General features: G+C 39.6%; 2 protein-coding genes across 2 annotated transcripts; one reads left to right on the forward strand and one right to left on the reverse strand.

Moving 5' to 3' along the window:
* Positions 1–1,916: 1,916 nt before the first annotated feature.
* Positions 1,917–5,620, reverse strand: LOC124120272 (DNA polymerase delta subunit 4-like). Its single transcript, XM_046483054.2, has 4 exons — positions 5,410–5,620; positions 4,720–4,806; positions 3,462–3,573; positions 1,917–2,910 (listed from the first exon to the last, which is right to left on the reverse strand). The coding sequence occupies exons 1-4, from the start codon at positions 5,489–5,491 to the stop codon at positions 2,886–2,888; spliced, it is 306 nt and encodes a 101-aa protein (XP_046339010.2). The 5' UTR covers positions 5,492–5,620; the 3' UTR covers positions 1,917–2,885.
* Positions 5,621–5,987: 367 nt separating this feature from the next.
* On the forward strand, positions 5,988–23,827 carry LOC124120275 (transducin beta-like protein 2). Its single transcript, XM_048381335.1, has 12 exons — positions 5,988–6,155; positions 7,039–7,239; positions 8,326–8,377; positions 10,046–10,108; positions 12,276–12,384; positions 13,378–13,477; positions 14,778–14,864; positions 16,306–16,441; positions 17,010–17,059; positions 18,932–19,114; positions 21,094–21,280; positions 22,655–23,827. The coding sequence occupies exons 1-12, from the start codon at positions 6,035–6,037 to the stop codon at positions 22,707–22,709; spliced, it is 1,344 nt and encodes a 447-aa protein (XP_048237292.1). The 5' UTR covers positions 5,988–6,034; the 3' UTR covers positions 22,710–23,827.

Genomic DNA, 23,827 nt, shown 5'->3' on the forward strand with positions numbered 1-23,827 from the left:
GTAAATGCTAACTGATGATGATCAGGTGTGATAAAGGAGTGAGTGAGTGAGTATGGTTTTACGCCGCTTTTAGCAATACATGTATCTAGCAATATTACGGCGGGGGACACCAGAAATGGGCTTCACACATTGTACCCATGTCGGGAATCAAACCCGGGTCTTCGGTATGACGAGCGAATGCTTTAACCATTAGGCTACCCGACCGCCCCTGATAAAGGAGTAAGCCAGTCCTCCGAAACGTTGTGTTCCTCATAATGAAGAAGTTGACATCCATAAATTCTCATTCTTATGTGTATCACTTCTAAATGCCTTTCAAAGACTTGGTCGTCTCAATGTTTTAGAGACACAATTAATTCCATGTGTATTCACACGACTTTTGTGTCATGGGTTGCATGTGAAACACTCATTTATCCAGAATGAACCTTATTACAAATGTAGACAGAAAACTTTTGATAACAAGATAACAGTGTTTCCCATGACTAATTGCTAATATCAATATTGAATGTGTGTGTTTATAAAAACCGAGTTTTGCTTAACTGTTTTTGCTTGGTATATATATAAAATAGACAACCTTAGACAACTGGGCTCCCAATTATTAACATAATTGCCTCTTATTATGTAAAAACAAACAAACAGGAAACATCAGATACTCACATTTATTGCTTCATCTATAAATAATGAAACAGAAAACTGAGATACACTATATATATATTGTTACAATATGACACAAACACAGGTATGCAACAATCTTTCAACCGAAAACAGCCAACATACTTTTCTTCATACCCATCTTCCTGAGGAAAGGGAGTTAACTGATTGTAAAAGTCCAGTTTCCACCCTTTCCAAACAAGACTGGAATTTCTGGGCTCGATCGGAGTGCCACCAATGGCTATTTACGAGTTCGCCCTTCTATGTCACTCCCTATTAACCAATAAGATTCCACTTCTCATATCACTTGCATTGCTTCAAACAAACATGGTGGCACCCAGTCAAGACACCTTGATTAAAAACATGAAACGATTTGGAAAATATCTTTTGATGCCCAGTTGACGGAACACATGCTTTGCAAACCTGCACTTGACCGAAATCTGCGTGTTGAAATCCATGTTGTTTACGAATTTTGTTACTAGTATTTGATTGGATTATGCCTTGACTCAGTAGTCCAGCCAAAACATAACTTCGTAATTCCAGCCTAGTTTGGCAAGGGTGGAAACTGGACTTTTACAGTCAGTTAACTCCCTTGCCTTGGGAAGATGCTACATACCATGGTATATAAATCCTATATCATTATCTGGAGAGAACTTATCTATGCATACAACAGTAATAAAACATTATCAATTAGCATAACATTAACATAACAAAATAAATGGCACAAAACAGAAATATCACATAAATTTAAGATTTAACACCAATAAACTAAAACTAAAACAAATACATGCAATTTCTCTTCATAAAATAAATTAATAACTTAATGCAATTCAGCTAAGCAAACTTATCAGACAAATAATGTGACCATTAATTTAATCAATCTACAGTAAACTGAGAGAAACTCAAAGGGACAACATATTTTAGTTTTTACGTAGTTGGTTATAAGCATATATATACAGCATATATACAGCAAATGGCCAGAACTAAAAAATAAGTTTGTTTTGTTATATTCATCAGTTGGTTGTAAGCATATTCATCATAAACGTTGTTTTCTGTATTATCAGTTTTGTTGAAGATATTGAAGATTGAAGAACTAATACAAAAGTTCCATTTGCAATTTGACGCTGTTGGCTCTGGAGTGAGTGAGTGAGTTGGATTTAACGTCGCTTTTAACAGTATTCCAGTTATACTGCATGTCAGCTTAATGTGGGAGGAAAGCCTGAAGTGATGCAGGTCTCAGACGTTTACCACTTCGGTGAAACCCACGAGCATGGGTATGGTGCTCACAAACATAATCGGGGCGAACCGGGATTTGAACCCACAATCATAGGTTTCTGGTGTGTCCAAGGGATGAAACTCTGCACAGCGAATCGCGGCGCCTTAGACGACTTGGCCCTATGTCCCCGTTGGCTCTGGAGCTTGACACAACCACATGAAGGGACTCTGTATGTCTTGGTACAAGGCAAATTTCACAATTACCTTGGATTTTTTCCTGGTGCTTGTGAATATGTTTACGTTTAGAAAACAGCCATGTTGAGTAAATAGACACTTGATAAAAAATATTCTTATTGTTTCTGATACAATCATGATAATCAGGCAAAATAAATGAAATTTGTGGTTAATAAAATCATGCACTCATGCTTTCTGACATGTTTACAGGTAGAAAAATCCAAGATTTTTAAATAAAGCTATGATTATGACAATAATCCCTTAGGTGAGAATAATATGCTGAAATGACAGTAAAAATCTTTCTTCTAGGATAAATAGATATGAAATTTTGCAGTAACTGCAACAATGGCATAAAAGTTGTTGATAAAACACATAATAATGGAAACAATATGGTTGATGATATAACATGTAACCATGGTTTGGTTTTGGTTTGGTTTGTTGTTTAACGCCGCACTCAGCAATATTCCAGCTATATGACGGCGGTCTGTAAATAATCGAGTCTGAAACAGACAATCCAGTGATTAATATCATGTAACCATGGGTACAATATGGTTATTGATATAACATGTAACCATGGGTACAATATGGTTATTGATATAACATGTAACCATGGGAACAATATGGTTGAGAACACAACATGTAACCATGGGAACAATATGGTTAATGATATAACATGTAACCATGGGAACAATATGGTTGAGAACACAACATGTAACCATGGGAACAATATGGTAGATGTCAAAATGCTGTAACCATGATTAAACTGCTATTTGGGGTGAGGATCTGGCTCAAATGCTGTAATCCTTCCACAAACTGAAACACAAAAGATTATTGTTTTAGCCAAGTATCTTGTTGCCTAAAAAAACAATGTTTACATTGCACACATGGATTCGCTATTCAATTCTTTCACATAATGATTACTCAAAAATAACCAACCCCTCCGTGACTCCTCAGTCAGCATGAAATATTACTCCTGTCAATCATGTCAAAATCAGATATTTAACCTTCCTGCTAGTAACTCATGAGTATGGGTACGGTGCTGACAAGCCTAGAAACATAATCAGGACCATATTGGGTTCAAACCCATGACCATACAGTTTTCTGTGACGCCTCATGGACACAGAGGTGCACAGTGACTTGAACCTGTGCTAAAGACTGAAAAGCCTTTAGTGCTTAGATTTACACGATTGCATTGAATGCAATGTTAATTTGAAACCAGGTGTTTCCCTGTTTGCACGCTAAGGGAACTTAGTTTGCAATTATATATAAATCCCTCGTGAAATATAAATCGCACACCCATATTAATCAGATCATAGAACATGCGCCCCATGCAGAACCTTGATAAGGGAGACAACTCATCTTACCACTGCGTGTATTCTTCATCATGTGGGTGTTGTTCCAACAAATCTTTTACTTCTGGAGGAGGATTCAGTCCATGCTTCTCAGCTCGGGCCCACCTCTCCATCCTCGTTATTCCTGTCGGCCATGAGAGAAAGAGTTGACATATCATGTTAAGGAGGACATATGAGTAGCAACAAAATCCAGTTACGAGTAGCAACACAACACAGTTATCTCTTGTTTCATTGAGATCAAACATCAAGTTCTAACAAATTTCAGTAGGTCGATCCTACATACTAATTCACTTATAAAAATAAGTTAAAAAGGATAAATGGTAAATAGGGCACATCTTAACGTCGTTATTGAGTGCCCCGTGGCACACTTGAAAAACATAATTAATTCCAGTGTTTCCATTCTCCGGTATATAACGGATATTGACCGGTAAAATATAACTGGGACCGTCAAATTTGAGGATTGATGGTCCCTGTGTCTGGCAGAAGTTTCCATTGAAAAATGCATATCATTTACTGTGAATCACTGTAAACATTAAAACACACTGTTTCAAATGCTGACGTGTTAGTTTTCTGTACCTTTTTATTGTAAATCTTGCCTTCTAAAAATAGCACACAATGTCAGCAAAAAAAAAAAATACACCGCGACAGTGATGTTTTGATGTTCTTTGTTACCTCAACATTCATCACTAGCTTCAAGAACATTGTCGTAAAGGAGCGATATTTTCCGAATGCATACTTGACATTATTTTAAGATGGCGGGTCAGAAGACGTTATCTGTGATTGGTTGACAAGATAATGACACAGAGATAACCAAAGGCGATGGTGCCAAGAGTGATTTTGGTAGTTCCAAATCTACTGTTGCTGAGCTTGGTGTCATTATATGTCATTTTTAAATATCTTTGCGTACCCTATTTTCAAACAGTTAAGACAACGTTGCTGATATTTCGGGGGATATTAACTTAAATTTGTGTTTATTTTGGTCTGGCGATGTCTTCAAATTATAGTGTTTACACTATTTTACTCTTCCTTTTTCAACATAAGAAAATGCCACCAGAAACACTGATTTCTATTAACTAAATGAGTGAGTATGGTTTTATCCGCTTTTAGCAATATTCTAGCAATATCATGGCGGGGGACACCAGAAATGGGCTTCACACATTGCACCAATGTCGGGAATCGAAACCCGGGTCTTTGGCTTGACGAGCGAACGCTTTAACCACTAGGCTACCCGACTGCCACTCAATGAACTACAACCATGCCAAGTTCTTACCACTGCAAGGACCAAACTCCAATGTAAGGTCAAACTGTTGTAGAAGTTCAAGGTCTATCTGTTGCTGTGTCTTAACGCCACCTCTCCCTAGTGAAAAATAGTATAAACATCATCAAGGCTCCATCAGGCTCAAGTGAAGTGCAGTTAATGAGTATACCCAGATTCTCTATTTCTGGGGCACGATATATGTATATATATATTTCCATAAATTTTCAATGTGCACGATAAATATTGATTAATTGCACCAAAAACGTATACACGTCTTTGATTGCACATTATCACAATTGAACATAATATGAGATAATAGCATTTCAAAATAATACAAGTCAAATCCCTGGGTCATCCTATTTATGAGTCCTGATGACTCTCAGTATTGATTTTGGGAGATCCCTTGGTTGAAAATAGGGGGAGATTTTCTTCAGTCAATCAATAGGTTTCGTTTCAAACAAGAAAAGTTCCATATGTAACTGGAATAATTTTTTAAGTCTTCACAAAATATTGTTTCGAAAATTAATGTCAGTTACCGTACATTTGTAAGAATGTAGATCAACCTTCAAAACGTCACTGAACAGTGTGGTACATTGTCTTTAACATTACATTAATTTCCGTCATGCCATTCATGGTTACCATGGATATGCGGACTAATTTACTGAAAAATGACAACTAACTCAGAAAAACTGTTAGTGTTACCTGCTTCCTTGTCTTCTTTCTTTACCTGTCGTCCTATTCTCTTTGTCTGCTTAAAACTATCTGTAATCATTGAACTAGACATGATTGTAAACAGACACAACAGTCAGGAATAACAAAACTTCAAAAAACTGCTGACAATCTAGTCAGGAAATAAACTTTATGCAACGCCACGCCGTTCTATTTACCACTTGACCTAAATATCAAACATCTAACGTTATTAGCGTATTAGAACTGTCGAAGGGGAGTAACTGCTCATAGCTAAATATGTTGTCGATAAGAACTTCAGATTCAGAACTCGTTGATGAAACATGATCTTTATTTAAAAACAACAAAATAGCTAAAAAATAGTATTTGTCTATCAATTTTATAATGTTATAATGTATTTGAATATAAAATATGAATATTACCAGGAAGGTTCTAAATCACATTTTTAAAATAAATAAATAACCTATAGAGTTTAGGTTTTCGTTTTACTCATTCCAACATTTTGAAACACTCACTGAATGTTATTCCGATTGACCAATAAAAATCGGCGTTACTTTTCTTTACAATTGAAGAAACCAATCACAAATGACGAACCATCCACGCACTTGCACACGTCCAACTCAGCACGTCGGAAATCAACATGGCAGACGAAACCTCTTCAGTACCGGTAATCGCTGTGACAGCGGCCGTAGGCGCCGTCGTTCTCTTGTTTATTCTCTTATGCGGCATCGGAAGAAAGGAACAGAAGGAAGAAGAACAAGGTTAGAGATTTATTTTAGAAACCGGTAAATGAAATGTTGCAATTGATCATGTAGATGGAGGGGACTGATTCCATAAACAGCTGATTAAATGAATGCCTATATAGGCCTCATACTGTAATACATCAGCACCATACAACGTTAACTCGTAAACGATTGGCGTCAGTATCCATGGCATCAGTTTGATTACTTTATGTTTTTGTGAGAGTACTGCTGCTAAATAATTATCAGAGCTTGAAGAGAGTACATGCAACTTGTAAACTGGTAAAGTGACATTTAATCCACCCTAACTTTTTAGGTAATTTTATTATTTATAAAATAGTATATAAATTCAGTAATACGCACAGGTGAATATCACTATCGCAAAACCAAAGTTTGTTGGTTAACTCTTGATATTTGATAATAATATTTAGAAAATGCCTTTTATCACATGCTTTCACTGTGATTGTGCAATGATCATGACAATCAGACAGAAGAGTTACTGACCGAGTCACTGACCGAATGAGATTCCGGGGTTGAATAGGTCTTCAGCAACCCATACTTGCCGTAAAAAGCGACTATGCTTGTCGTAAAAGGCGACTAACAGGATCGGGTGGTCAGGCTTGCTGACTTGGTTGATGCATGTCATCAATCCCAATTTCGTGGATCGATGCTCATGATATTATTCACTGGATTGTCTTTTCCAGACTTGATTATTTACAGACCGCCATCATAGAGCTGGAATATTGCTGAGTGCGGCGTAAAACAACCAACCAACCAACTTATTGAAGCAGGGTGATTAATACAATGAGTATATTATTAAGTGGATAAAGATCAGTGATGAATTATTTGTACCAAATTAAGTCTGCGAAAAGAAATGTATAAAAGAGAGTTTGGCATGTTTCAGAACAATCAGAAGAACCCAAGAGGACTGAAAAGACCAATGAAAAAAGTTCAAAGAAGACAAAAGTCATTTTGAAAGGAAAGAAGGCAGCCCACCCAGCCTTCACTCATCAGTGGCTGGCAGGCACGCTGAAGGGACATGGGAGCCCAATACTTGCCTTCGATTTCAGCCCTAATGGAAAATATGTCTTGACATGTGCCGAAGGTAATTCAATTTCGCTGCAACTTTATTATGTTAACTCAGAGTTTACGTGTTTTAGCACCAGTTCCAGAAGTTTCAGCACAAATTTCTTCAAATTCTTGATAAAATTGTTCAGATTTTGCATCAGAATTCTTCAGATATCTAAAATTCTTGTTTGGTGTTTTGGCGGCTGCACAGCTGAGGGGTGCGTTCGGATGAGATGTTTTTTCTGTTCTTGCAAACACAACACAGGAATTTCAACTACCTTTTCGGAAAGAAATGAGATAAGCAATTAGTATGAGTCAGGATAAGTATAAATTATATTTTTACCCTATAAAATACATATTTATAAGGGCCATAACTAGGCCAAAATTTAAAAACAAATTTCATAACCTGTCAATTAAAATCAAACCATAAGATGATTACCAAAATCCTGTACAATGCATTGTTTATTTTCCCGACCGAGCAATTAAATTTTTCACTATGAAAATCCTACCCCCCTCAAAGAAAGCTTGGTCTGATGGTTGTTCTGTTCTTAACAACCATGTGGCCAAGTCGTCTAAGGCGCCGCGATTCGCTGTGCAGAGTTGCGTCCCTTGGGCACGCCAGAAACCTATGATTGTGGGTTCGAATCCTGGTTCACCCCGATTATGTTTCTATGTTTGTCAGCATCATACCCGTGCTCGTGGGTTTCACCGAAGTGGTAAACGTCTGAGACCTGCATCACTTCAGGCTTTCCTCCCACATTAATCTGACACGCCGTGATGTAACTGGAATACTGTTAAAAGCGGCGTTAAACCTCACTCACTCACTCACTCACTTAACAACCATGAGGTGTTCAGGTGTTCACCTTAATTTGAAGACAAAAACAAACAGAAGCAATATTTACAGTTACTTTAGGTTTACAGCTGCAGCCTCTCCCCCAGCAGCAAGCTAGTTCGTAAATGGATATTTCCTGCCAGAGCTGGCTGAGATTCTGTTGGGCTGAGATGAACCAAGAAATCATAATTCATTCGACCTGATCGTTACCATTGATCACCTTGGTCAGAGGCAACAACAATATGTTGTTTGTGTTGGTTACTATGGTTACTGTCTTAATGTTGTTTTCAGATAGATCTCTCATGCTATGGAGCGTGAAGGAATTTCTACAGAAAGAACATAAGTGAGTATAGCATAATTAAGATATTTTGTTGGTTCATTTTATAAAACAGGAACAAAATATTTGTACATTCGTACATGTCATAGACAAGTGATACCCTTTAAAAAACCCTGACATTTTGTATTTTATGGTTGTATTTTTCATTACAGTGATTATTGAAAAACAATTGCAATTTTTTTTTAAAAATGGCATAACCTCAATTTTCCAGTGTATTATGTCTCCATGTTAATCACATGTCATCAATCCCAATTGCGTGGATCGATGCTCATGATATTAATCACTGGATTGTCTGGTCTGTTTCTAGGTTTGTCAGCACCATACCTGTGCTTTTGGGTTTCACCAAAGTGGTAAACATCTGAGACCTGCATCACTTCAGGCTTTCCTCCCACATTAAGCTGACACGCCGTGATGTAACTGGAATACTGTTAAAAGCGGCATTAAAACCCAACTCACTCAATCATGAAGAAACAGGGTCATTTGATTGGACAGCTATTTTAAGCATCATGTTATTCCATCTAGACTCAGAATGAAGCTATAGTGGCAAATGGATCTATTTAAAGTATTTAAAGTAGAATGGAGATATTTAATACACTGTGTAATCAGGGTTAGAATGGCATTGTCTGAGTTGAATTCAATCTCATTAAAATCCGATCTTAGTTCTTGCTATTGCTAAACAAAGATCTGAGGACATCCCATTACGGGTCATGTCAGACCGACCTTGCGCGAATTTTGACCGACCAATGGAAGGGCTGACAAGAAGTAGACATTAGCCAATCAGAAGGCAGCTTTCTCGTGCTTTACGGCACTAATTTCAAATTGGCGACTACGCTTCGAAACATATTTTGACAAATTCTCGATTAAAAATTTGAAACCTGAACAAAAGAACATTCTGGAATGGCAAATAGATGGTCTAGATTGTATGGATCCAGTCGTTAAACCCGTAACTATCGTTCGGAACACCCCGTGTTAAAGTTTTCGAGGCTGCTAATTTGAAATCACATTCTGACTGTCACTTTCATGATCTGGTAAGCGATGCCTTGATTGGTCGGATGAAAGGTCGTTTTAACGTGACCCCTAATGGGATGTCCTCAGATCTTTGTTTAACGGTAGCGAGAACTAAGATCTGATTTTAATGAGATTGAGTTGATTTTGAAATTCTATATATCAATGATTGAATTATGTCAGCTTGAACTAGAGGAAGAATGACAGAACTTTATTTAAGAAATAAAAGACAAGTGGTAATTGTTTATCATATAATAAAACACTGCAGGGAGAATAAACCATGAGGGGTGCAGCGGGGTAGCCCAGCTACTTCTTTGGTGAACAACTTCCTAGACGCTTCCCTCCAAAAGTAGCGTTGTCCAATATATGATGTCATCAAGTTGCGAGCGCATATTCAAATCTCCAGAAATGACATCATGATAGAACAATGTTTTATCGGGAAATAAACCATGCCTCGTTCTTTATTGTCTTTGTGATTTATCACGTAGCTATCATATATTGGGATGTAAAGGTATGGTTGCGAGAGCATCGCTATATCCTATTGAGCAAACGGTAATCCATCATGCATCATAAACATCCTGTCCATAGAAACCACTGGTTTATTGTTTCTCAGCTTACCTTGTGTTGTTGTTTTGTCCAGAGTTCATGGTGTTGTGTTAACTGTTTCAGATTCATCAGAGGAAGTGTAGAACTCGATCATGCCACCAAACTTGCCTTCAGCCCAGACTCGAGGTACTGATGATGATTGTACAGCATGATGCATGATGGTCCTATGTTCTTGTACCTTTATCAGTTTAGGGTACACAGGACATCAACCTTTATGATTTGTGAATATAAAGGATTCAGGTCTTGCAGTAGAACTCATCTGGGGCAGATGGTCTTATTCATAATTTCAGCTTAGTTCGGCAAGGGTGGAAACTGGACTTATAAAGTCAGTTAACTCTCTTGCCTCGGGTCTAACAGTAGAACTTATCATTGTGACAGACATATAATTCAAATGTGATATGATGTGATGCCTGTGGTAATGTCATATATTGTGATGTAATGTTGTGGTACAATCCATGGTTCATTTGACTGTCCTGAGGATAACTTTTTCAAGGCAAGACTTTTAAAAAAGACCCTGGATTCTGATGACTAATCAAAAAGAAAAGTGAACAAAAAATATCTACTGAAAATGACTTTATTTTTAACTTTATCTTATCTTTCTTATCTTCTTTCTTTTTCAGTCCTATGCGGAAACATGATTGAACCATGTTTCCAGTTTCTAAAACAAAAAAACACATCACCCAAACACCCCCCAGCATCCCTAAGGTCACACACTGACCAATAACTGGATCAGTTATGCACGGTAACCTTACATGACCCGATCACTTGTGTATATCTGCCCACTTTAGATCTTAGAAAAAACATTTGTTTGGGGTTTTTTTTTGCTTTGTTTCTTGGACTTCCATGTACTGCATAGGAAAACAGGTCAAGCTACATCCGGCGTGTACACGGTGCCGATGCACGTACTCTACCCCCATACACTGCGATGTGACTGTCGTAGCCAGTGTACCTTAACGTCCTGGTGCGCTGAGTGCCATAGAAAGTTGTTAGACTCTGCTTTTTAGCTTTACCTTCATAAGTGTCACCGAGGAATGGTGAACCATCTATCTCTGACAAGAAGTCTAAGTTGGCTAAGAAATCTACTGTCATGTCTCGTCCTCTTGACGCTACCTCAGACTCTCAGGTGTCTTCTTATCAGTTGCTGACGGGTAGCCTAGTGGTTAAAGCGTTCGCTCGTCACGCCTAAGACCCGGGTTCGATTCCCGACATGGGTACAATGTGTGAAGCCCATTTCTGATGTCCCCCGCCTTGATATTGCTGGAATATTGCTAAAAGCGGCGTAAAATCAAACACACTCACTCACTATCAGTTGTTGACAATGTGGTCTCTGACAATGTTTTGACTGCAAATGTCTTCACACAGTTTGACCCCGTTACTACACCTAAACTTTCAGATGTTCAGACTACTACACCCTCCATTCTTTCGACAACTATGTCATCGATATTATTATTTTTATTTGGAACCCAGCACCTTGTAAATATTATAAAAATCGCTTGTATTAGAGACCCATTAGAGGAAATATCGATACGTTTTACAGTTTCTATGCGTGAAAGATTGTCAGCCATTTTTTATGAATAGATATGTAGGCTATCGATATATTAATACTCACGGCTTTTGTGTGAAAAGGCTCAATATATTTAAAAGGGGTATCTGTAGCAAAAAGGACACCTCTTTTTAACCAATCAGATTCAAGTGTTCTTCAGTGTCATGGTAGAATACAATATCAGTGCACCCTTTTGAATGTAGAGGCCATGGTGCTAATAAATGACAGTGTTTATGAAATATTCACAACATTATAATGTCACCTGATTAATGTTGCATTCAGAACTGCCTGTTACTGTTGGCTCTTGAGATACCTAAATGGGATATGCTGCTTTGAATGCTACACTTGCTCCTTTAGAAACCTTGACTGACTCTCATTTAAACGTTCACCTGATGTTTTTTTTGTTTGTTTGTTTGCTTGTTGTTTAACGCCGCACTCAGCATTATTCTAGCTATATCACGGCAGTCTGTAAATAATTGAGTCTGGACCAGACAATCCAGTGATTGATATCATGAGCATCGATCCACGCAATTGGGATCGATGACATGCATCAACCAAGTCAGTGAGCCCGACCACCTAATCCCATTAGTCGCCTCTTATGACAAGCATAGTCACCTTTTTACCTGATGTAACCTCTTGTGGAGAGTTTGTCAGATCTTCATGCAGAAGTAATCTATGGGAGTAAAAGATCTGATTTTAATGCGACTGATATCACAGCAGTAACAAAATGGCTATGTGTCTTCTTTTCAGGGCAATTGTCGCGAGTCTGGGCAACGCTAACATCATCCGAATATTTCGACTGGGGAAGAAGGAGGATGGCTCTAGCGTCACCATACAAGGTGCCATGGACTTCCCCCAGGTGAGTTCCCTCGGGAGAGAGACAGTTTGTGTAGTAAAAGGGCCACCGGCCCATTATACATTACAGCATGATCCTGAATAATGTTGCCAAGGAGCTCCACGAAAACAAACAAGGGATTCAGAAATTGAAAGGGGTATTAATTTCCATTCTCAGTGAAGTGGAAGAGGGCAAACTTTCACTTTTTCAACTGATTATTATCATGATGATGTGACATTCACATGTTCAAAGATGGATAGACTGCCTTCGTGGTCTAGTGGTAGAGCGGAAGGTCCGGGGTTTGATCCCCGGCTGCGTCATACCAAAAGACGTTAAAAGATGGTACTTGTTACCCTGTCTGGTGCTTGGCATTTAGGGGCTGAAACAAGGACTGGTCGGCTCGGAGTCAGTATACTGTGTCTTATTGGGGTATTCATGTTAAACTGCGGCATGTTATCTCAGTGAGCTAGCACTATAAATCGGCATCAGTCCGGACTAGTACAAGCAGCCACACAAACACACACACGTACATGCACGTCGCTATATAAATGCAATAATCTTGGACGCGACGTTAAACCCCATTTCACCTCACCTCACCTCACCTCAAAGATGGATATACTTAATTCCAAAGGGCATACACTGTGGCACACTTGAAATATTTAAACTTTAGTTTCCCTGACATACAAGAACACCTTCTGATTTGTTTGAAATTCGACCAGCATTGGCTTGGGCTAACAGGACCTGCTAATTTCTACCCTGTTCACATGATTATGCACCAAAGAATATTGTTGCATGTGTACAAATATTTGAATGAAAACTATTTGTGAATAGCGTTATTCTAAATGTATGTTACAGCACCACAATGTTGAGATCATCATCATCGCTAAGGGGACCTGCTAATTTCTACCCAAGATTTTACTATCCACATGATTATGCACCAAAGAATATTGTTGCATGAACACAAATATTTGAATGGAAACTATTTGTGAATAGCGTTATTCTAAATGTATGTTACAGCACCACAGTGTTGAGATCCTCTGTATCGGCATCGCTTCTAATGGCAAGTTCATCATGACTTGTCACAGGGACACGACTATAATTATATACAACCTAAAAGGTGAGGGTTTATCTTATTCTCTCAACAAGATGTTGCTGGAATTCAACTATGCTTGTCTTAGGGGCGACTAACGGGATTGGGTGGTCAAGCTCGCTAACTTGTCATGTCATTGTATCCCAATTGCGTGGGTCAATGCTCATGATATCGACCCGTGAAGATCCGGCGTAGAATAGGTCTTCAGCAACCCATGTTTGCCATAAAAGGCAACTACGCTTGTCGTAAAAGGCGACTAACGGGATCGGGTGGTCAGGCTCGCTGACTTGGTTGATGCATGTCATCAATCCCAATTGCGTGGATCGATGCTCATGATATCAATCACTGGATTGCCTGGTCCAGACTCAATTATTTTACAGACCGCCGTCATATAGCTGTAATATTGCTGAGTGCGGCGTAAAACAACAAACCAACCAACCAAAAGCTCATGATATCAATCACTGGATTGTCTTGTCGAGACTTGATTATTTACAGACTGTTGTCATATAGCTGGAATATTGCTGAGTGCGGCTTTAAACAACAAACAAACAAAACATAAACACATTTCACACAGAACAAGCAGAACACCTGGGCAAAGATAGATTTTGTTGTTAGGCAAACAGTTTGAGCTTCGTTTGAGACTAAGCATATATTGCTTCACATTAATAAAACACTGGAGTAACAATAACCTTTGTATGATAAAAGTGTTTGAAAAGGATGTAATCATAGGAATAATCATTCAAAATTACCGTATTGGACGTAATAAGCACCCAGGGCGCTCTCAAAATTAAAAATAGGGGGCTCTTATTAGAATATTATTGGTGGGAAAAACAGAGTTGAAAGATAAATTTTGTGGTTTATGCTAACGGTTTGAACTGTTTATATACGACAGATATATTTTTTCAGAATTTAATTGCCCATGATTAAGGGTGCATATAACACACGAGTGCGTATTATACACGAATAAATAAGTCTTGTGTACATTGATCAATTGGAAGGGGTGCTAATTGGGATTGTTCACTTGCCAATATATTAGCAAATATTGCCGTGGGTGCTAATTGGGGTTGTTCACTTTCCAATATATTAGCAAATATCGCCGTGGGCGCTTATTACAGCGGGGCGCTTATTACGTCGAATACGGTAATAAAATTACTCAAAGTGTCTAATTTGAGAAATGTATTTTGCAACAACCAAAATATTGATTAATCCAATGATTACAGTTGTGTATTGCTACATGTTTAGCATATTTAGTTATGTAGATGACACATGGATGTTCGATGAAAACATGTTGTCGCTGATTGAATTTTCCTGTGTTTGTGTGTTGCAGGAGAAGTGTTATCTAGAATAGACACACACCAGATGTCCAATTCATTTGGTGCTGTATCTCCTTGTGGGAGGTTTGTTGGATCATCAGGTAAGTCATATGACCAAATGTCTATTTATTTATTGAATGTGAGTGAGTGAGTGACAGAGGTCCTCTGTATTTGCATTTATTCTAGGCATATCACACACACTGTATTGGGCTTCACACATTGTACCAATGCAAAGATGTAGAAACAATTTCACAACTAGGATACCCCCCTTCAATTTACACTATGTCCAAACTTAAAACACTGGCTTACGGTAGTCGTAGGGGGTACGGGTGGCCCAGTCGTCTAAGGCGCCGCAATTCGCTGTGCAGAGTTTCGTCCCTTGGGCACACCAGAAACCTATGATTGTGGGTTCGAATCCCGGTTTGCCCCGATTATGTTTCTAGGTTTGTCAGCACCATACCCGTGCTTGTGGGTTTCACTGAAGTGGTAAACATCTGAGACCTGCATCACTTCGGGCTTTCCTCCCACATTAAGCTGACACGCCGTGATATAACTGGAATACTGTTTAAAGCGGCGTTAAACCCAACTCACTCACTCACTCATTACGATAGTCGTAGGGCTAAGATCGCTTTGTGGAATGGTGCCCTGTATGGGAAGTTTGAGTTATGTCCCTTTATTTTCAAACCATGGCATAGTTTGTAGTTTGTAACAATGTAGATTTTTAAACTTATCCTTTCTCACACTATAATTTTTTCCTCTTTCTTTTTCAATCCTGGAAACGTGCTTGAACAAAGTTTATATATACAATATATTGGAAAATTTCCAAATTTTAAGATTTATCCTTTCTCACTCTATTCATTTATCCCATGGTTGGAAGGTAGGGCACAGATACCCTAGCCTGTAATCAGGGTATGAAACTCCCAAAAATTTCAGCCAGACCACAGGACTGGCTAGCTGAAATACTTGCCAGCCCTGACCAAAACCTGCCTGCCCACTATAATCATATGTTTCTCAGGATAATTTAATTAAAAATATGAAAACTGATTGCTTGTAGCATAAGTGCATCGCTAAATGTTAGGTTGTCTAAAAGCTAACAGGGTTTCTTTTTGGTTACATTTTATCATTCATCTTTACATTTGAATTAATGCTTATCATCGGGAAATATTTAGAATATTTTCACCTATGAAATATAACCCGACTGTCCGACAGGGGGATTTGAAAATCTGACAGCCCGAGTTGAAATCAACCCATCTCGGACGGTCGGGCAGGCAGATATTTCGAACGCTGCTGTAATAGATTACAACTGTGAGACTTACACCAGGAAGCTGGTTCTAAGCAGTGAAATAAAAAACAATTTGAAACACCGCCTAGTGTCGTAAATGGCAATAGCCTGTGAATGGTGAGTCAAATTACACGTAGAAATGTTTGATTAGTGACAAACTTGGTCTGATCAATCTATTAATCTAGAACATTGTTAGTCTACGGTATTGAATGATATACAGTGGAATGTGCTAAACATGGTTGGCTGGGCTTGTTTTGTAGGCTTCACCCCTGATGTCAAAGTATGGGAGGTGCTCTTTGACAAATCTGGAACATTTAAAGAAGTCAAGAGAGCTTACGAGTTGAAAGGTCATGGCGCAGGTGTCCATAGCTTTTCATTCTCAAATGATTCTAGTCGGTAAGTGGAAGAGGTTTCTTGATTCATTTTGAATAACAATCCATAATGCATTTTACCACGACTGCATTGAATATATGATGTACAAAGTAATTTCAAAGCAAATTGTGTGTTGTTTGATGATGTGATACAAATCCTGAATCTCCAAGTAGTATTTCTATTATAGTACTACTTTGGGGACCGATCTTGACATGTCACTGCCTCCGTGGTGTAGTCAGTATGCTGTGTCTGAGTAGGGTGTCCGTGTTAACTTGTGGCATCATGTCTAAGGTGGACTAGCACTATAAAACCAGCATTATTCCGGACTAGTAGAACGGCCACACGCACAGAAACATGCATGCACTCTTATATGTACCACCTCACCTCACCTCACCTCACCTCACCTCACCTCACCTCACCTCACCTCACCTCACCCCACCCCACCCCACCCCACCCCACCCCACCCCACCCCACCCCACCCCACCCCACCCCACCTCACCTCACCTCACCTCACCTCACCTCACCTCACCTTGGCATGTGTATTGTTGTAATTAACTGAAACATAAGGTGAGATGTTCTTGTTTATTTCCAGGATGGCTTCAGTGTCTAAAGATGGTACTTGGAAGTTTTGGGATACTGATGGTAAGAAACACAACCTTCTTGAATTACGAGTTAATGAACACCTCACTGTAACCATGGTAACCCAAACATGGATTTTACCATGAATTTGGAAAATACTTGATTTTGATTGGTCAGTCAGAGGGTTCAAATCACAATACTGGTAAACCCCCTCTGATTGATACAGCCGATTTGATGGCCGCATCACCGTGAAAGCTTATATTTTTAGAATAGTACTTCTTTTACATTCATTGTCAGTAGGCATATTTAAATAATTATATGTACAATTATGGACTACAAAATGTTATGTTTTTGTTTCTATAATATACAAAGGATGTATGGCAATACATTTGTGCAGAAAACACAATAGAAATCTACAAAGTAATCTCTTATATTTTACGTCACAATGAGCGAAAGAGTTCGTGTTTTATTTTGTCATGGTAGAATGGAGATAAACTTACTGTGTTTTCAATGTAGAGCTAGGTTATCTGTTGATTTAACCGGATAAATTTGACATTTCGCTTTCGGTTACAAGTTGTAATTAGCTTAGTTTGACCATTGGTTTTGCTCCCCACTGTTATTCCAAGGTAGAGCTGGTCCCCGGCAACCTATGCTGGTCCTGAGCAGGAGGCAAGAGAGTTGACTAACTATAAAAGTCCAGTTTCCACCTTTGCCGAACTAGGCTGGCATTATGGAGTTACATATTGGCTGGACTAACGAGTGTATGCATAGTGCAATCAACATTGCGAATCGAAATCGAAATCCGGTTCATAAACTGTCGTGCAGATTTCGGTCGATTGCAGGATTTGCAAAGCATGTGCACCGTCAACTCATTGTCAACAGATATTTTCCAAATCTTTTCATGTTTTTACTCAAAGTGCTCACTTGATTTGATGCATTTCGCGATGTAAGACCAGTTTCATCACAATACAAATCTTGATTATCTATCAGATCGTCCTGACTGCGCGTCATCATATGTTTGAAGCAAATGCAAGTGATACAAGAAGTGGAAACTGATTGGTAGCTTAGAAGGGACATAACTTGTAGAAGCCATTGGTGGCGCTACGATCAAGCCCAGGAATTCCAGCCTAGTTTGGCAAGGGTGGAAACTGGACTTTTATAGTCAGTTAACTCTCTTGCCTCCGGAAGATGGTCCTTAGAGGCAACCAAATGGATTGGGTTGTCAGAATTGGTAACTTCATAGATGGCATCTTACCGTACCCTGGACGTGGATCGCTGTTCATAATATCAATTACTGAATTGTCTTGTGCCGACTTGATTATTGACAGACTGCCATCATGTAGCTGGAATATTGCTGAGTGCAGCATTAAACAAGACACAAGGAAAGCCTTTGGTTTGTCTATCCCAGGTCCCATTACACATTGCAGGACCCTGGGATAAAGCTGTGATATTGGTGACTATGACATATCACAATACCAGTCTTATTCATTCACTTCCATGTGTATGGGAGATAGTGATCTGTTGTGGGCAATGTGTAATCAAAAGCAAATTAATGCATACTCAGATGAGATTGTACAGGTTCTAAGTGGTCAACTATGCTGGTCTGAATGATTTGTTACTCATGCTGAGATATGGGGGCATGGTTGGCCCAGTCATCTAAGGCGCCGCGATTCGCACTGCACAGTTGCATCCCTTGGGCACGCCAGAAACCTATAATTGTGGGTTCGAATCCCAGTTTGTCAGCACCATACCTGTGCTCATGGGTTTCAAGGAAGTTATAAAAGCCTGAGACCTGCATCACTTCAGGTTTTCCTCCCACATTAAGCTGATACGCCGTGATATAACTGGAATACTGTTAAAAGCGGCGTTAAACCCAACTCACTCACTCATGCTGAGATTGTGAAATATGCTTATTGTATTTAAAATCTGTTTTAGTGCGATACGAGTTTGACCAGGATCCCAAGCTGTTATACACTGGCAAGCTCAGTCATCCCAGCCTCCATTTGATAACACTGTCGCCAGATGGTCGGTCTGTTGCCATTGCTGGTGATCTGTCAATCTCTATATGCAGCACAGTCTCAGGAAAAGAAGAAGAATATTTTGAAAATGTCCATGCAGGTGGGTAACTCAAACTATGCTTGAATGACACAATGACACCAATGAGTGGTTAAAGTGTTCACTATAACTATTAAGACCATTGATTGATTCTATACTCAGAAACAAAAGGGTGTGAAGCCCATTTCTGGTGTCCCCTGCCGTGATATTGCTGGAATATTGCTAAAAGCGGTGTAAAGCCAAAACTCACTCACTCACACTCACTCACACTCACTCAGAAACCAAAGAACCTGTGAAGTGTTTTATGATAATATAAAAAATATCTGCATGTGTTGAGGCATTGTAGAAATCATTTATTCAGACAAGCAAGAGACATGAGTCACAACTGAAAATGTTAATGGCAAGAGGCCACTCAAAGCACAATGACGTCACAAAGATGAAGAACATAATTATAATTTCACAAGTAAGTACAAGGTGGGGCCCAAAGAGCTTGAATGCTGGCATGGCACCTGTGTCTCCTTGAAATGACCTTAATCTAGAGGAATGGCATTCCAGATGAGCACAAGTGTGTTCCTTAACTCCTGCAGTGTATCTGGTGTATGGGGTAAATGTCGAAGATTTTGTTCCATCTCGTCCCAGACATGCTTGATGGGTGACAGATTGGGGGAGCAAGCAGGCCATGGTAGAACATTAATGGTCTTCTGTACAAAGGTCTGCTGTACAAGGTCTGGAGTTGCCATGCTGGAACATCCCGCCAGGGTCACAATGGTAGAAACTAACATTTTTAGTCGACCAGTTCTTATAATGATAACATATAGCAAAACCCTTAAAAATGGCAAATTTCTACTCCTCCTTATGATACCTTAAATATTAGGCAGTTTGACAAGGACTTCAGGACTAGTACCAGTTTCTAATGCTGGGTCATGTTGGTGAAGGAAGGGAAGTACCACAGGCTGCATTATCACATCTCTGTACCGTTGGGCATTGAGATTTCCAGCAATAACCACCAACTGTAATCATCACAATGGTGCTGTTATCCCTCCCCATACCATAACACTTCCCCCATTGAACCGATCTCCCTCCTGACCGCCTCTGTGGTCTAGTGGTAGAGCGTCCGCCCGGAGAGCGGAAGGTCCGGGGTTAGATCCCCGACTGCGTCATACCAAAAGACGTTAAAAGATGGTCCTTGTTGTTACCCTGTCTGGCGCTTGGCATTAAGGGGCTAAAACAAGGACTGGTCGGCTCGGAGTCAGTATACCGTGTCTGAGTGGGGTATTCATGTTAAACTGCGGCATGGTATCTCAGTGAGCTAGCACTATAAATCGGCATCAGTTCGGACTAGTACAAGCAGCCACACACACACATTCACGTGCATGCACGTCGCTATATAAGTGCAATAATCTTGGACGCGACGTAAAATCCCATTTCACCTCACCTCACCTCCTATTGACATAACGTTCACCACGACATCTGTACACTCGAATACTTCCATCAAAACGGTGGATGTGAAACGGAGATTCGTCTGTAAACATCACCTGTTATCACTGATTAGCTCCAGCCTAAACGTTGTCTGCACCACTGTAAACGAATTTGACGATGATTATTAGTAAAAATTGGCCGTCTTGCTGGTCTCCAAGCAACGATGCCATTACGTCGTAAACAGCATCTAACTGTCTGTGTTGATATCCTACGGAGCCCATGGATAGTGTTGGCAGTAACAGTAGCAGGTTGGAACTGTTGTCAGAGGTGGGTGGTTTAAATCCACCTGTCTGTCTCCTACCTGGTTTTGTTGTTGACAATGTTGCCAAAGATTCCAGGTTGTGAACGTTAAAACTGTCATACCACCTCATGTTGAGATGGATTATGTTTCTAGGTTTGTCAGCACCATACCCGTGCTCATGGGTTTCACCGAAGTGGTAAACGTCTGAGACCTGCATCACTTCGGGCTTTCCTCCCACATTAAGCTGACACACCGTGATATAACTGGAATAATGTTAAAAGTGGCGTTAAACCCAACTCACTCACTCACTCCATTCTTTCAGACGCAATATCCCAGATAGGGTTTGATGTGGGCAGCAAGTTCTTGCTCTCCGCCGGAGACAAACATGTGCAGGTGATCCACAACGTGACGGGGTACCGGGCCACTATCGCTGACCTGGAGCAGAAGGAGAAGAAGGCCAACACAGAAGCCATGCGGGAAAGAATCAGAAACCAGATAAAAGATGCAAGGTACAGCCAAGAACCCATTCTGTGTTCTCATTGTCTTCTCCTTTTTGTGATCAGGTGACAAGGACACTCTAATGGACAGAATGCATAAGTAGCCACAGTTCTGTATATCATGCCTACATCTCAATAAGTACACAAACTCTACAACCCATGAAAATCCGGGGTAGAATAGGTCTTCAGCAACCCATGCTTGCCATAAAAGGCTTGTCGTAAGACACAACTAATGGGATCGGGGGGTTAGTCTCACTGATAGGTTGATGCATGTCGTCGTATCCCAATTGTGTGGATCGATGCTCATGAGGTCAATCACTGGATTGTCTGGTCCAGACTCGATTACTTACAAACTGCCATCATATAGCTGTATTATTGCTGAGTGCGGCATTAAACAACAAACAAACAAACAAACAAACAAACAAACAAACAAACAAACTCTACATTCCATGAGTTCCAGCTGGTTACTGACAGTAGGTTCCGTGTCCCATGTCCCATGTCCCATGTCCTGTGTCCCGTGTCCCGTGTCCCATGTCCTGTGTCCCATGTCCCGTGTCCAGTGTCCCGTCCCATGTCCCGTGTCCTGTGTCCCATGTCCCGTGTCCTGTGTCCCGTGTCCGGTGTCCCGTGTCCTGTGTCTCGTGTCCCATGTCCCGTGTCCCGTGTCCCGTGTCCCATGTCCTGTGTCCCGTGTCCTGTGTCCCATGTCCCATGTCCCGTGTCCCGTGTCCCGTGTCCAATGTCCCGTGTCCCATGTCCTGTGTCCTGTGATTAGCAATAGTTAGAATTGCAGGTTAACTCGCTGACCGTAATATTGACTATTATCCAGTGTGTTTATTGTGATGGATACCCTAGACCCATATGTTGGCATAACTTTGTTTCTGAAGTGACATCACAATCTCCACGTCTCTCATGTGACCCACAAGTGTAATATGATTGGACGCTGATTTTTATTACTAGGTAGACACTGGATAATGGAGGATATCAGGAGCTCTCCTTTAAACAACAAATAATATTTATCTCCTAATTATAAGCGCATTACACATTCTAATTGGTCATTTAACAAGTATCAACCAATCAAAACACAGATGAGGTGATCCTCGAAACATAATCTCATTGGTCATATTAATATTTGGTTGAGGTAACAGATGCTAAGAACAGAGCTACTAAGGATAGTTTACTAGAGATATATACTTTGGTATATACTTTTCCCTGAATGATTTTAACTCTTTGTATGGTAATGTTTATGTATTTATTTATTTGTTTGTTTGTTTAATTATTTATTTATTTATTTATTGCAAGAACTATTCTGCTAGCTATTGTATAGGTAATGAATTCATGACACAGTTACTATTATATTCTATAAGATATGATATATATTTTCAGATCCTCTCTCTCAGTGATTTTGGGAACAACCAATGGGCATGCAGACAGCAAGTAAAGAAACAGCCAATCAGCATCCTCGTTGTTGTTGCTCAAGGAATCAGCAATGAAAGGCAGCATCTCACTGCAAAATATTTCATAATCATTTCCCCTAATTTTGACATGTGTAATCTTACGCTGAACATGCACTTGCTTTTCATCCTACTTTGAAACTTAGGAGGAAGAAATTATGACTGAAACTTCTCATAATATTAATGCTTGGGTAAATGTCTACAAAGTGCTCAACCTTCTTAAAGTATACTTGGTCAAATTTTCTGTCTTGCAAGTTTTAATACACAAATGTATCATTTGTTTTGTCTTAGAAAATGAAAATTGATTATTATTATTAAATAGAAGAAATTATCCAAATCTTTGGATTAATGGACAGTATTGGCTATACCCAGTATCACCTTGGCAGAAGAATCTGTTGGTGGAGGTTATCGATGAGAGGATTCCAGTAGTGTCAAGTAAACGATAAATATGTTTCCTCATGCTTCGAGCAACATTAAGTCTTTGAAATGGAAACATTAAACATAAATTGTGTTACATTGTGTTTTAATATATAACTGAAAAGAGCACTGAGAATTATGTTAACTGAAAATAATCTAGACTTGCCAAACCATAATAGACTAGCATGGGAATCTTTGATATTTTTATTTCAGGGTCTGTATGACAGACTAGTTCATGCTCTGAACGGGTTGTTTCCAAGTAGATACACATGCCATTTGTTACACAAGTATTAATGCAGCCTTGCACATGAAGGAATGTCGGGTAGCCAAGTGGATAAGGTGCTGGCTCATCACACTTAAAACCCAGGTTTGGTTCCCCAGCTGGATACAATGTATGCAGTCCATCCGATGTCCCTTGCAATCTGATATGGCTTGATTATTGGTAGAAGTGGCATAAAAGCCGTATTCCCTTACTCATACTGTACATAGATGTGCCTGATCTGTCAAGCTTTTTTCTGTTCTGGTGTTTCTGTGAGTTAAAATCAATTTCCATTCTTTTTCATTATGGTTGGTTGGTTTGTTGTTTAACGCCGCACTCAGCAATATTGCAGCTATGTGACGGCGGTCTGTAAATAATCGAGTCTGGACCAGACAATCCAGTGATTGATAGCATGAGTATCGATCCACG

The sequence above is a fragment of the Haliotis rufescens genome, unplaced genomic scaffold (genome assembly GCF_023055435.1).
Source record: "Haliotis rufescens isolate VD_foot unplaced genomic scaffold, xgHalRufe1.0.p SCAF_38, whole genome shotgun sequence".
In the NCBI taxonomy this organism is placed as follows: Eukaryota; Metazoa; Mollusca; class Gastropoda; order Lepetellida; family Haliotidae; genus Haliotis; species Haliotis rufescens.